Source organism: Manis pentadactyla, chromosome 12 (assembly GCF_030020395.1).
Source record: "Manis pentadactyla isolate mManPen7 chromosome 12, mManPen7.hap1, whole genome shotgun sequence".
Taxonomy (NCBI): domain Eukaryota; kingdom Metazoa; phylum Chordata; class Mammalia; order Pholidota; family Manidae; genus Manis; species Manis pentadactyla.
Window position 1 is genome coordinate 64,149,784 of NC_080030.1, and position 13,472 is coordinate 64,163,255.

Genomic DNA, 13,472 nt, shown 5'->3' on the forward strand with positions numbered 1-13,472 from the left:
GAGGAAATTAAGTTCTTTGAACACTGACAATATGCACAGAATCAACTGTTAGGCCAAGATGATTTTAAAATAAAAATTATTTCTATGCCTGTTGTATACAAATTATAACTGAAATGCAAACTTCAAATACTCCCAAATCTATTTTCCTATTTGTTACCTAATTGTATCAGAGCTACTGGAAGATATAATAACCACAAAGCTTATAATCTATGTACAGGAGAAACAAAGTGATTTGGTTTTGCTCATTTTTTTTAACCTACTTACAGACAGAATAAATTAAACTATATAATTGATTTTTCAAAAATAAGAAGCTTCCCAGTTTTTCCTTTAACTTTGAGCATAAGTGATATGCTTAATAAAAACATTCTTCTCTTCACGTTTGGCCCAATAGGTTCAAGAACTCAGAAAATCTTTTAAGCTTCATTGACGAAGGAGGAGTATCTGCATAATTTCTACAGCATCGAAAGAAATTTTCATTGAGGTAGCTACGGAGGATTTATCATCAGGAAGCAAGCATACATCTATCATGTATGTATGTGATGTTTTAAAAACACTCTACAGGTGTTTTTGAATTGCAAACTGTATGACACATTCTAGCTTATTCTATGTTCAGTATACTATTATTTGGAGTGCATGTGTTTGCACTTTTCCTAGAATCATGGTTAAGAATAAAAGGCAGAAGAAACTGATCACTTCCTGCCTCCAAATGTCATACCTGGCTATGTTTAGTTGATTTACAAGCTCAGATAAATGTTATTTTCAAGAAAGCTGTGAGTTATATCAAGTGATTTTTGAAAGAGAAAAAGAAAGGCCATGGCTTAAATTTGTCAGTGAAGGAGGGCCTTGCTTGACATTCCTGTCAATTTGTCATTCTGTAAAGCAACTCACCGCATAAAAATAGTCAAAAAGGATTTCATTTAATTAGTGATACGTATACTTTTGCATAGAAAGAGGTTACAAAGTAATGCAAAAAAAGGCTAGGTACAGTAATTTCAAACAAATATTTAAAAGTATAACTTGCATAATGTTTAACATTCTCATGTTTATTGCTTTCTCCACACAGCAGAGAAATGAAGTGCATAATACATGCTGTGTCTTTATCTTTCAAACATAAATCTCATGTGCTCAATTTCAATGTATTTAAGAGATTATCTTGTCATGAAACAAAATAAAAAAACACCATTATGTAGCACTAGTCTAGGCATGAACAAAAATAATCTATGTACATCCCATTGCATATATTCATCTCTATTTGGGATCATATGCAATCATGAACTTAACAAAGAGCATTTAAAAATCATTGCTTTTCTCTTTCCAATGCTCTCTCCCTGTCTTACCACCTCCAGAAATGCAGCATTTCCCCAAAAGGTGACAAGAATAGATATTACACATTATCAGAAAAAAATGAAGATGATAAATACATAAAAATAGTCTAAATGAGACAATAAATTAACCAAAACTTTTACAAACTGTAGAGTTTTCAAGTTGGCATGAATCAAAGAGCTTCTGGTGGGTGCACAGTAGGCAACTGCTTGTAGGCACACTCTGTAAATGTATGGTTTATATAAAGCAGCACCCAATTTTGAGCAGTGAAAAGTGCCTTGGGGCTTGCAGGCAGGGCAGAAATACTTGTTAAACTGAGCACTGATGGAGTAATTGCTTATACCAATGTATTGCTAAGTCTGTACCACTTGGCAAGTCTGCACAAAGAAAGCAAATTAAGATAAAACTAGGTCTTTCAACTTGAAAATTATTTTCAGCAATCCTTTTGGCCTAGAAATACCTGTTGTATTTGGCCTAGAGTATTCTTCTCTGGCACTGAATTAAAATGTTTACAACCTAATCCAAGACTTCTGTCCTTTTCCTTTCTTAACCGAACCTGAACACTTTTCTTTACTTGTGCAATGTTACATGTTCAGAAGAAAACTTCACTAGCTCAGGCACTTATGAAACATTCATTTGTGATCCATCTAGTTTCAAGAGAAATCAGTCGGGGCATTTTTCTTCCCCAGTTTAGACATACTGACACCCTGTGGATGGGACAGTCCATGTATTATCCAAGAAACTTCTAAATGGAGACAAGTGTGAAGATTTCAAAAGTTGCTGATGTCAGTTACCAAGCTGCCTTAAACAAAACAAGAGAAAAAAGATAATACCATATTTCCACTTGTGAGGTTTATGTCTCAAGTAGCTTTATTGTTCCTTTGTGGATCTGTGGACATCTGCATGGCTACTTTCAGGGTGCAGAGGTTTTAAGCTGACTTTGAAATGAAGGGCATTCAGGTACTATTGCAAGAAGTCAGTGAAAACTTAAAAAGCTCCCACTTCTGTCCCCCAGGGTCGGTACGGTTTACTGTTTGTTCCACTGCTTGTCTGCTGAGGACTGGACGTGGCTGATACGGATAAGGGTGGGCTGATGGCCGTAGCGGCTGCCACCGCGGCTGCTGCGCTTGGCGGGAGCATGGGGAACGCCCCCGCAAAGGACAGAGGGAAGCTGTGTGCGGCTGCAGTGGCTGCGGCCGCTGCTGCGTGGACAGTGGCTGAGAGTGACAAAAGAGAGGTGGAGAGTGGTGGCACGCAGGGGGTGACACTACCCGTCGATGGCATCCGAAGGGCAGAATCTGCATGGGCAAATGTGGCGGTGAGGAGAGTGGACCCATGGGCAGGAGGCACTTCTGAGGTTGTGGAGAGGCGACAAGGCGCTGACTCGGAGGTGTGGAGTCCATTGGGCTGGAGCAGGGCTGCGGGGAGGTGGTGGAAGGCCGCTGCCCAGTGGTGCGGGTGTAGCGGGTGGTGGTGGTGGGCCAGAGAGGACGTCATGGCCGCCGCCTCCCGCTGCGAGGCGCACGTGCTGAGATGCGAGACCAGTCGCACCCGCAGGGGGTCGGAGGAGTCCAGGCCTTCCACGGAGCTCAGGTACCGTGCCACTTCTGTTAAGCACTCTCGGAATCCAATGCTCATGAAGTCCATGGCGAGAGCATGTGCGTCAAAGTAGCCTAAATGGGGGTTTTAGCAAGGTGGGAGGCCAGAGAGAGAGTGAGGGAGAAAACAGTACAGTTAGTCAGAGTACCCAACAACTATGTCCCACTCTGCCCTTCGTGAGATTTAAGTCCGTTGACGATCCTTTCTGAACACATTGCCAGCTACTTGCAGTTGTAATTTTTGTAGAATAAAGTATACTTCGTAATTCATATGTGTAGCAACTCCAGTAATGCTATGTATACTAAGTTGTTCTTGCAACCACACAGCACAGTGGGTAAAAAAACTAAGAACATCCATGTTTCAAACACTTCCAGAAAAAATAAAAGGTGTTTCTCCCTTTGTATGTGGATGGTGAAATGCCCTACTAAACTTTTTCACAGTTAATACAGAGGGCCAGTCTCTCTGTCTCTGTCACATGTATTGGAGAGTCAAAGGCTTGTCTGAGACACCTTCACTCTTTGGGCTGTTGTAACAGACACGTGAAGTACATCTTAGCAGCTTGAGGACCTTCTTTAAAAATGTGCTACAGTCTCTTAATAAATTCATAAATGTTTCTTGACTCTCAGTGTTTCTTATGAACAAAGTGAAAACATCTTGTCATTGCTTTGTATGAAAAAAATTAAAACAAAATGATTTTTAAAAATATTGGCTACTAATATGAAAATTGTTATTTTCTTTAACTTAGTTTTTTTATTGACATATCATTGACATACAATCTTGTATTGGTTTTAAGTATATAAAACCACGGTGGTTCAACACAGTGGTTCAACAGTTACCCATATTACTAAATCCTCACCCCCTACTAGTGCAGTTAACTATCTGTCAACATAGGAAGATGTTACAGAATCACTGGCTCTATTCTCCATGCTGTACTACCATCCCTGTGACCAACTTATACTATGATTGAGAATTTGTGTACCCTTTTATCTCCCTCCCCCATGGTAAAGATGAGTCACTTCTCAGTGTTTTTATGAATCTACTGCTATTTTGTTCATTTTGTTTTGTTTTTATATTCCACAAATAAGTGAAATCATATGGTATTTATCTTTCTCCACCTGGCTTATTCACTGAGCATAATTCCCTCTAGGTCCATCAATGTTGCAAATGGCAGGATTTCTTTCTTTTTTATGGCATAATAATATTCTATTGTGTATATGTACCACATCTTCTTTATCCATTCATCTACTTATGGGCACTTTAGTTGCTTCCATATCTTGGCTATTGTACAAAATGCAGCAATAAATATAATAATGCAGCAGTAAACATAGATATTTATAAAAATAAACACCTTATTTTTCTGTCATATAATATAAGACTACTTTACTGATAAGAGATTTCTACAACTAAGTTTCCTTAAGTTCCGAATAAATTTCCTTCATTGGTTAGCTTGCTTTTTCCTGGCATCCACCCAAGAAAACGTGTGTATTAATTCTGTCAGTGTGTATGTATGAACCCTCATACCTAATGTTACTGCCATAAAAATGGTTGGAGCTGAGTCACATTTATAAGAACCTTTTTTATCCAATGAGAATACATTAGAATAGAAAATAGTAATGTCTGATTATTAATCAGTGCTAATTTAGGGTATAAAATAATAATCAGACATTTGGGAAATGTCACCACTTTGAATGGCTGGCTTCTAATTTGTACAAACTTGTCCTTTTCAGATTCTGTCTCATTTCCAACTGATTTTAAAAGCAATTTTCACATTAAAAGTTTAGTGTACTCAGTTTGGGGATGTGGGTATACATAAAGCAGAAATATCACGTTCAAACAAGGTTATTTTAATCTAAGGTATTTACACATTATCTTTTTTATGTTTTTACAGATCAAAGCATTACCTGTTTCATTTATCATCTGTTAAAAATTAGACTATCTTATTCTGTGATCAAAGCACTCTGGAAACAGCAGTCACAATATTCAAAGTCCAAAAGCTAGAATCCCAGCAGAAATTTGGAAGTCAAAAAACACTGGAGCAAAAATATACACCATTCAACAAGCAACAACAGCACAAAGCTGGTAAGAGAATATCATGAAGTGTAGAAGTTGAGGAACAAAAGCAGTTACCATCCCTGGACTTCAGCATAATTAGCAACAGGTCCCCTGGGATTAGGAGAGAAAGCTCTTCCTGAAAAAGATGCCTCCAAAGAAAGACTCCACATGAGAGTCCTCAGGGTTCTCTGTGGGGCTTTGCAGGCTTCTGACTTTCATGAGAGGAGGACACAGGTAACCACCAGAGAAGACAGGGTCTATAAACCCAGAGGGATTTAGAAATTTACGTTGCTCTACTAAATCCTCTCTAGAAACTACTGCAATACTGAGATTGTAAATAATAGACCAACAGACTTGGTAATTCAGGAGTTTCCAAAGATTTTCATGAGTGAGCACCAAGTAATTGAAATTTGTGGTTTGCTAACTATTTATGTCGTTGTATAAGGCTGAGTCCTCTGTTGCATACTATGGAATATAAATTATGTAATACCTATTACACTGCTGTATGCACAGGGAAGCAATAATGAGCTGCTGTCTTCTGTGAATGATCTTGGGCCAAAAATAATAGCACATGGGTTCATGCCACTTCCTCTGTACCATCATTGCTCTATGGCTTTAAGGGAATAAACTTATAACCTTGTGAGGTGGACACTACCACTGTCCTCATTTTATAAATGAGGATACTGGGGCTCAAGAGGGCTTAGTAATTTATCTAGGGTCACAGAGCTAATAAATGGCAGAGCCAAGACTTGAAACTGGCAGTTGAACTACAGACTCTACACCCTTCACCACTACAGTATAAGGCCCCATAGCAGGTGTTGGTCCTATACTGCCCACCCCTTCTTCAAGGCCTTCACATTCTCTTGCATGATGACCTCTGTAATAACCTAGCAGTCAGGCGATGATGACTTGTGTGAAGCTTGCTTGGAAATGTCTGCTTAAAAATATTCTGAGACTAATTTTAGGACTGTTCAGGTAGCCAGGAATAGCAACTGAGATGGAACTTAGTTTTTATAATAAGGCATATGAGCAATATTACTCTTTAGAAGTACAGCTGATGCCAAATATGTGAAACCCTGATAAGAACACTTAGCCTTGGGGCTAACAATGCCAAGAAGTAAAGCAATCAAACAATTTTCTTGCACCATCGCTAACTCAGTCAGTCTCCTAATATCCTGAGGTGGCAGGTGTACAGATGAAATCATGGGACTGGAGGGGCCATCAGACCTCAGAGTGATAATGTAGACCTCAGTGCAGCACTTTGCCTTGGGTAAAAGGTGAGAGAGTGGCCAAGCTGGGCTGGATCCTCAGCTTCTATGATTTCATCCAGTTCTCTCTGCTATTACATAAGAATGTTTGCATCCTACACTGAATGCTGCATTTTAATGAGTGGAAATCACAATTTCATACTCATTCAGGATGGTTTTTTGAGAAGGTGCAACTGAGGTTAAGTTATACCATGTGGGTTTCCCTTTACAATGATCACTTCTGACCTGACATAGGTAGAAGAGTGAAGGTCAGGGCCGATATTCCACAGGTGCTGAATAGTATGCCATCCTGGAGTTAAATACTAAAATACTTCCATACCAATTGGTAAACAGCTACTTCCTTTCAATGCCTTGCCCGTGCCCTGATCTAGGGCAAACTCTGCTATGATGCAGCAGAACACTAACGCTGAGCACAGACAAGCCTCTAGGGTGTCATTGCAGCACTTAGCCTCCGTGGTACTGTCTCCTTACCTAGCTGTCAAATATACTGAGTACCACCCTTGGCTAGGATGATTAACAAAGGCCTGCATGAAGGGTGAAAAAAATACAAAAGCACAAGATCCAATCTCAGTGTCATGTGAAAAGAGGGATAATGAAATCTGAATGGCTATTACAGCTTTCAGGATCTCAAGCCTATTTTTAGCATGCTGGTGAGGGTCTGTCCCTGACCGTCTAGACGATTCTTCCTTAAATCACTATCCAGTACTGAAGACACCTATCCAGGGCACTGGGCGTAAGCACGTGCTCCTGTCTGCTCTCCATAAGAATGACTCTGCTCCATCAATGGTTTCCAGTACAGTCACTACCTGTACTTCAAATGTTCTGTCTGGTCTAAATCTGAGACCAACCAAAATATTGATACACAATGAAAATAATCATAGTTACTTCCTTTGGAATAGCTGCATTATATTGAGTCCTACCTCTGATTGAATCGGGGGAAGGGTTCAGGGGAAGGGAAAGAGGAAGAGAAAAAGATTGCCTCTAACCTCCTGTTTATGTTTGGGTGTTTGTGTTTGTTTTGTCTTTCTGTACAGATCCCAGCATTGCTTCTGAAGTCCCAAACAAACTTCTGACCAGGCTGCTGTGAATGAAGCCTTCCTCCCACAGTATTATGAAAGCAAACACAAGCCCAGGGTCAAGTGCTTCTTTTGTTCCAGAAGTTCTTTCCCACGAGTTCAATCCTGCCATTAGCATTGATTTCCACGGCTTTAATTGGCGACCTCCTAGCTTAGCTTGATAGAGAACTGTTCAACTATAACTTTCCTATAATCTTGGGGGTAAAAAATGAAAAGAAAAAGGTTGAAAGGGGGGAAAAATAAAGTCTCCTACTTACCTTTACCCCCGGTTGCCTGCAGCATCTTCAGATGATCCACTGTCATTTGCAATATTTCAGCTTTTTCTAATTTTGCAGATCCCTGAATAAATAAATAATGGAGTCTTATAAGCCCCACAGAAACTAATTTGAAACATTTTAAACTGAATATTTAATTTTCTGTCTCACTTGAAAGTTCTAAGTTTTACTTTTTTAATCAAAATAACTGAATTCTTTCCAAACTTGACAGGAAAACACTATTATGTTACACCTAATGACAGATACTGGCTATTTTAGCTTTTAAAGACTAAAAGGCATAATGAATTTTCCAATTATAAGAATAATTATACTCCTACAATCACTCCCCCAAAACTATTACACTTGCAAAAATCTTAAAACTTTGCATCCAATCTCTACTGTGGTTAATAATATACTTTATTTATTAGGGAACATCCAATAGTCCATTATGCTGAAGGCTTGATTAATTAAATCTAACTTTGGAGGCTAAGGAGATAGGATCTTAGCAAATTATTGTTAGAAGTAGATTTTTCCAAAAATAGAAAATTTTAATAAGCCTTTAAGGTAATTCATGCTATATCACTGGTAAGCAGAACCAAAAATAAAAAAGGGACTTTAAAGGATTTTTTCCCCCCAAGAATTACCAGCAGGTGTCACTGTGAATTCCAAAATCATAAACAAGAAAGCCCAACTTACTGCTTATCTAGTAAGCATCAGATACACTTTTAAGGATATTTGAACCCTTAAAAATAGTTCTTAATGAAATTGCCTTGGGAATATATTTTTATGTCTGCCCTTTTTAAAACAAGGCAACCTCTGGAAATCAATTAGAATATTAATGTACCACCTCAAACAGTCTTAGGGGGTAGTGGGTGGCTTCTAATTTCCTGGAAGAGCTAAATAATTAAATCAATATGTTCTTTTGAAAAGGAAACTGAAGTTTATTTCAGGTTCCTATGCTTTACTTGTTTCGTTAAAATTCTCACTCAGCACCCAGTACATGGTGAGAATGCCAGAGTTATTTAAACTGCTCAAATGCACCCTCTTCTAATCATACTGTGAGAGGGCCAGCTCACTAGGGCTGGTAGGAAAGTTACCCACACAGGGAAAGCCTGTGTTCGTGGTAACTGCCAAACAATTGAGTTTCACTTTTAAGTTTTAAGTAGATATTAAAGAAAAAAAAATCTAACAAACCAAGGGAAATAAAAAGTCACCAAACTGTTCCTCCTAACTTTAGATATTTCCGTACTCAAAACAAAACATCATTGATTAGTGGTATTTTCATTTTCCACCTATTGTCACTGAAAACACTCCTAATCAAAACTACACTTTCCATATTGCATTTAGGTTATCAAAAACAGTTGCAGCATATAGAATGTGGGTTTTTTTCTCTAAAAAATGTATAATCAGTGGCATACTACATTTTGAATTCTGTCATTGTTCAACTTTTCTATGAAGATGTATAGTAGTTTCAGTGAAAGTGACTAATAAAATTGCAGTTGGTGGATAATTTCTAAGGGCTTGTGTAGGGCTTGCTTTATGTTTGTGGTTCATGAAGTAAGCAGCAAAATGGAATAAACAAACAACTGCTCTTTTATACCATATTTGAATTGGAAGTATTTTCAACAAGGGTGTGAAGCTGTATTCTTTGAAGGTGCTCTTAGAAATCTGTGCCTTTAGACATCGTGGTAGGAGGAGAAACACAACTTTTCCAAAATGACAAAGAAAAACTTAGCCATTTGGTTTCCTGCTTTCCTAAGTGTACAAAACCTTTTTTTTTTTTGAAAAGGAAAATTTGAATTCCGAAAAGAGGGATTTATGGTTAGTTTGATTTTTACCAAACTTCCAAAAAGATAAGCACAAGTTGAACATCATTCTGTTAACTCAGGTATTAAAAATGAAACCAAGTAGCTTCACAAATAAATTTTATTACAATTATTTTTTAGAAAATAGAACTAGAGACTACTTTCTGGGCTTTGGTTACTTTTAAAATAAAAAGCTCACTTAAAAAAATAGTTTGAGACAAAAATGAAATTTCACATATACCTTTTTTTTTGAAGAATACTACGTATAGCTTGGTTTTAAACAAAACCACTACTGGTATTCATAGAAAGAACAGAGAAAGCATGAACACTATTACCCTTAAGGGCAAAATAAGCTGAAGAATGGAAATGTTTTTCAACTTCATGATGGATTATGTTTTTAATAGTTTTGCCACAACAAAGCATTTTATTGAAATAGCTGCTTTGTGCCAGATCAGAGCACATACACCATTATTTTAATGAGCTTTAACAAGAACCCACATTCCCAGATGAGATCACATTTTTTAAGCTTTTTGGTGGGGGGTGGTCAGGGATGAGGGTAGCTTACTTGCTTTTCAAAAGCGGTTGGCACCAGTCGTCTCAACTCAGATAAACTGTTATTTATCCGATCTCGACGCCTTTTCTCTATTATCTATCCCAAAGAAAGCAATACAATAACAAAAGTTTATAATTACACAAATGATAAAAATTACTCATAATGGAAAAGTACAAACTGTTACACTTCAGGATGGATTACATGAAATAAAAAGAAAAAAAAATCACATACCCCTCTCCTTTTCTTTCTTGCCATAATCTGAGATGTTGTTGTTGGAGAATTCGATCTAATTACAGAGCTAGTACTTTGCCTATGAAATAGGAAGAGTAAGTCAGGTGCTGCATTAGCATAACAATTGTTTCTTCTGGGTATTTGATGGCATCTATTAAATATTCAGAGTGATTTTATAGTTCAGGTCAGTATTTTATTCCTAATTATGCTTTCTCTTAATATACTTTGCTTTCAGCTCTTATATCTCTTTTCAGGTAAGAATGATGCTTTTTTGTTTTCTTTTAATTTTAATGAGTAATTTGGATGCCAAAACCATTGGCAAAAACATCCTTCAACTTTGAGTCTACTAGTGAAAAAGTTAGGGGCCATCTGGGTAAGAAGTTAGACACTAGTATTTCCTAATTCCACTCGTAAATGTTGCTTCAAAGTCAACTAACACGGAATAGCATCCCTCCTCCTCTCTTCATCAGATACACTGAACAGAGCAAAACAATTGTAAAATAAGGGCTAAGTTTGGCACCACTATCAGACACATTATATAGTCATCACAGATCAAACCTGTTCCTAGATGCAATCTTTAAACAGAAGTTAACCTGCTGTTTCAAAACTACACTTAGTCGTATTTCAGAACATGAAAAAAATAACAGATTTAATGTTTTGTATACTCATTTTTAAAAAAAAGGCCCAAATTAAATATGCCAATGATAGGGAAATTTAAATTAGATGAACTACTAGGGAAATGTTTTACTCAGAGATGAAACTGGAGGTACCTTTCAGCTTCTCAATGAAGCTTCAACCTCTAAGAGCTATGATCCACTCTGAGTTTACTAATGGGTTTACTATGTTGAAAGTTCCAGCAAACCATTATTTTGTCACTTATTATTTTTATGATTCTTTCTAGTCTGCATACGTTTCTCTTCACAATTCTGGTAGACTATGTATGCTTCTGTCTGTTCTCTCAAATTCTCCAGGTTCCTGTTAGTTGTTCTCTTCCATCTCAGAAAAGTTGCACACACCCAGGATCTCGTTACCTCACCTTCTCACTCTGAATCTTATTTCTGAATTAGCTGTCCCTCTCATCCCTATTCCTTCTCAAGTGGTTTCGCCTTTCACTTGACAGCTTCTGTTTTACAGATCTCATTTTTTAACATGACACGACAACACTTTAATTTAGAAGACACTCTGCAACTAAACGTTCTGTAAGTATTTTTCTCTTGCTGACTTCAGGCTTTGGTTTATACTATCAGGATTAACAATATTGAAAGAAAAACAATTTTCCAGACGTAGTAAAAATTTTCCTCTTTGAGTGGCAGCTGCAGATAAATAATTAACGGGCTGCTGGGTATGCCAATTAGAAGCAATTATCATTTGACCCGCCTTGGGACTAAAATGCCTTGGTAATCTCCCTCTGTCACTCAGAAGTGGAGGTCTGGCTTCTGTAATCACGACACCGATCTTTTCCAGACTTAAGAACAAGTAGCCAAAAAGACTGATCTATGCCCCAAAAAGGTCCTTATATCTGTCATTTACTCTCCAGTCAGCCAGCTCACAAACGGTAAACCTGGAAAGCTACTTGCCTTGACATCGATCACTGTTTTAATTTCTCCCAAAAGCAAGCCATATTTGTATAGACTCCTTAAAAATAAAAAATCAAGCTGTTTTTCTCCTCGCCTGGCTTATTCTGAAAGTGCTCCGCGATGCAGTTTCGGTGGCAGAGACGTCGCCGGGACGTGCCCGTCTGTGCGCCCAACGCTGACAGCCGGGGGACCCTCCCTCGCCAACTCCTGACTCTTTCAGTTGCGTACCTCGTCCTCTCCGCCCCACCCCTACAGTGAAAATCGACAACCGTCGCCCCACCCCAACACAACGCTCCGTGAGCGCCCACCACTCAAAGTTTCTCAGGCAAAAGTTTCCCCGGTCGGTTAGGAAGCCGCCGAGAGGACTCTCGGAATTTCCAAGGAGACTCTCGTGCACAAAGCTTCCCGACGTCTCGGTTCCAGGCAGTTCCCGCCAAGCCCGTGCTCACCCGGAGTAATTGTTCTCGCTCCCCACGTCTATGGTCTCGTCCATGTCGCTCTCGGAGGTCGTCTCCTCGCAAGGGCGCTTCATCACGGCCAAGGCGGCGCGGGGCGCAGCCCGGCCGGAGCCACGGACGCCGAGCGGGACAGCGCCCTCCCAAGCTGCCTGCCTCCCTCCGACTCTCGCTCCCCCGGCCAGGGCAGGCGCGGCTCCGGCGGCGGCACGCTCTGCTCCTCGCGGCTCTTTCCCACGCCGCAGTCCCGCTCTGCGGCAAGAACAGGCGCCGGCCACACCCCCGGCGCGGGCGGGGCCCCCTCGCCCGCCTCCTGAGCTCGCGCCCCCGCCGCCCCTCCGGACACCGCCTCCTCGGGGTCGGCGTAGCCCGCGATTGGCTGGGCGGAGGGGCGGGGCCGCGCTCTCCAATGTCCGCTGCGAGGCTGCCGCCGAGGCGTGGGAACGCTGCGCGCACCTGGGGCCCAGGAGCGGCGCTCCGGATGGAAGAAGCCGCTGCGAGAGTGAGCGCGAGGTTGCTATCTCCGGCAGGGAGTGGGCGCGGGCGCGGGCACGGGGGCACGGGGGAGGGCGCGCTGGGGAGGGCGCGCAGGGGCGTGCTCTGGACCTCGAGTTTCCTCACCCCTTGCTGTCTCCGGTAAAGTTTCTGTCTTGAGTTTAAAGAATAACCCCAAACGCGTGGCTGAGTGTGAGCGAAGTGTGTGACGTCGGCAGGCGCCGTGGCTTAACCTAACCGCCCCACTCAGCTGTCCCTTGTCTGGATCAAAACTGCTGACTGGTTGACTCTGACGGTCACATTAGTCCTCTGAAAATCTTAAAGTTGCCCTTCTCCCTGGCATCTCCCGAGACTACTTCCGCAGCCTCTAGGCTGTGGACAGAAAAGGACATGAGTTTCCCCGACCAGGTACTTAACTGTTGGCGGTCGGAGGATCTGAGGTCGATCACCATACTATGTTCGATTTGCTATAATCAGTTATTTCCATTTGGCTACAGGGGCTATGGATAGTAGTTCCCGCTGACTGGAGGGTGGGCTGGAGTTTTGTACTTTGGCGTCAGGATATAGCAATGGTCTAGGTATTTGGGACACAATTTTCCTAGTCCCGCAAGTTTTGAGTGTTTCGGGCTTGGATTATCCAGGTCATAGCAGCTCTCCACTTCCCCTCCTGTGTGCAGTCGCAGCGGTAGAGTGAATTAGAATCTCGGACGTGAAAAATCGCGCTGGGAAATTGAATTTGTTTTCTAAAGTACGACTTCATGTCCAGTCTTTAGTACATTGCACA

The 13,472-nt window shown here is 40.6% G+C and overlaps 1 protein-coding gene across 1 annotated transcript; it reads right to left on the reverse strand.

Moving 5' to 3' along the window:
* Positions 1-896: 896 nt before the first annotated feature.
* HEY2 (hes related family bHLH transcription factor with YRPW motif 2) lies at positions 897-12,414 on the reverse strand. Its single transcript, XM_036903894.2, has 5 exons — positions 12,188-12,414; positions 10,162-10,240; positions 9,943-10,026; positions 7,576-7,657; positions 897-2,996 (listed from the first exon to the last, which is right to left on the reverse strand). The coding sequence occupies exons 1-5, from the start codon at positions 12,268-12,270 to the stop codon at positions 2,311-2,313; spliced, it is 1,014 nt and encodes a 337-aa protein (XP_036759789.1). The 5' UTR covers positions 12,271-12,414; the 3' UTR covers positions 897-2,310.
* Positions 12,415-13,472: the final 1,058 nt, after the last annotated feature.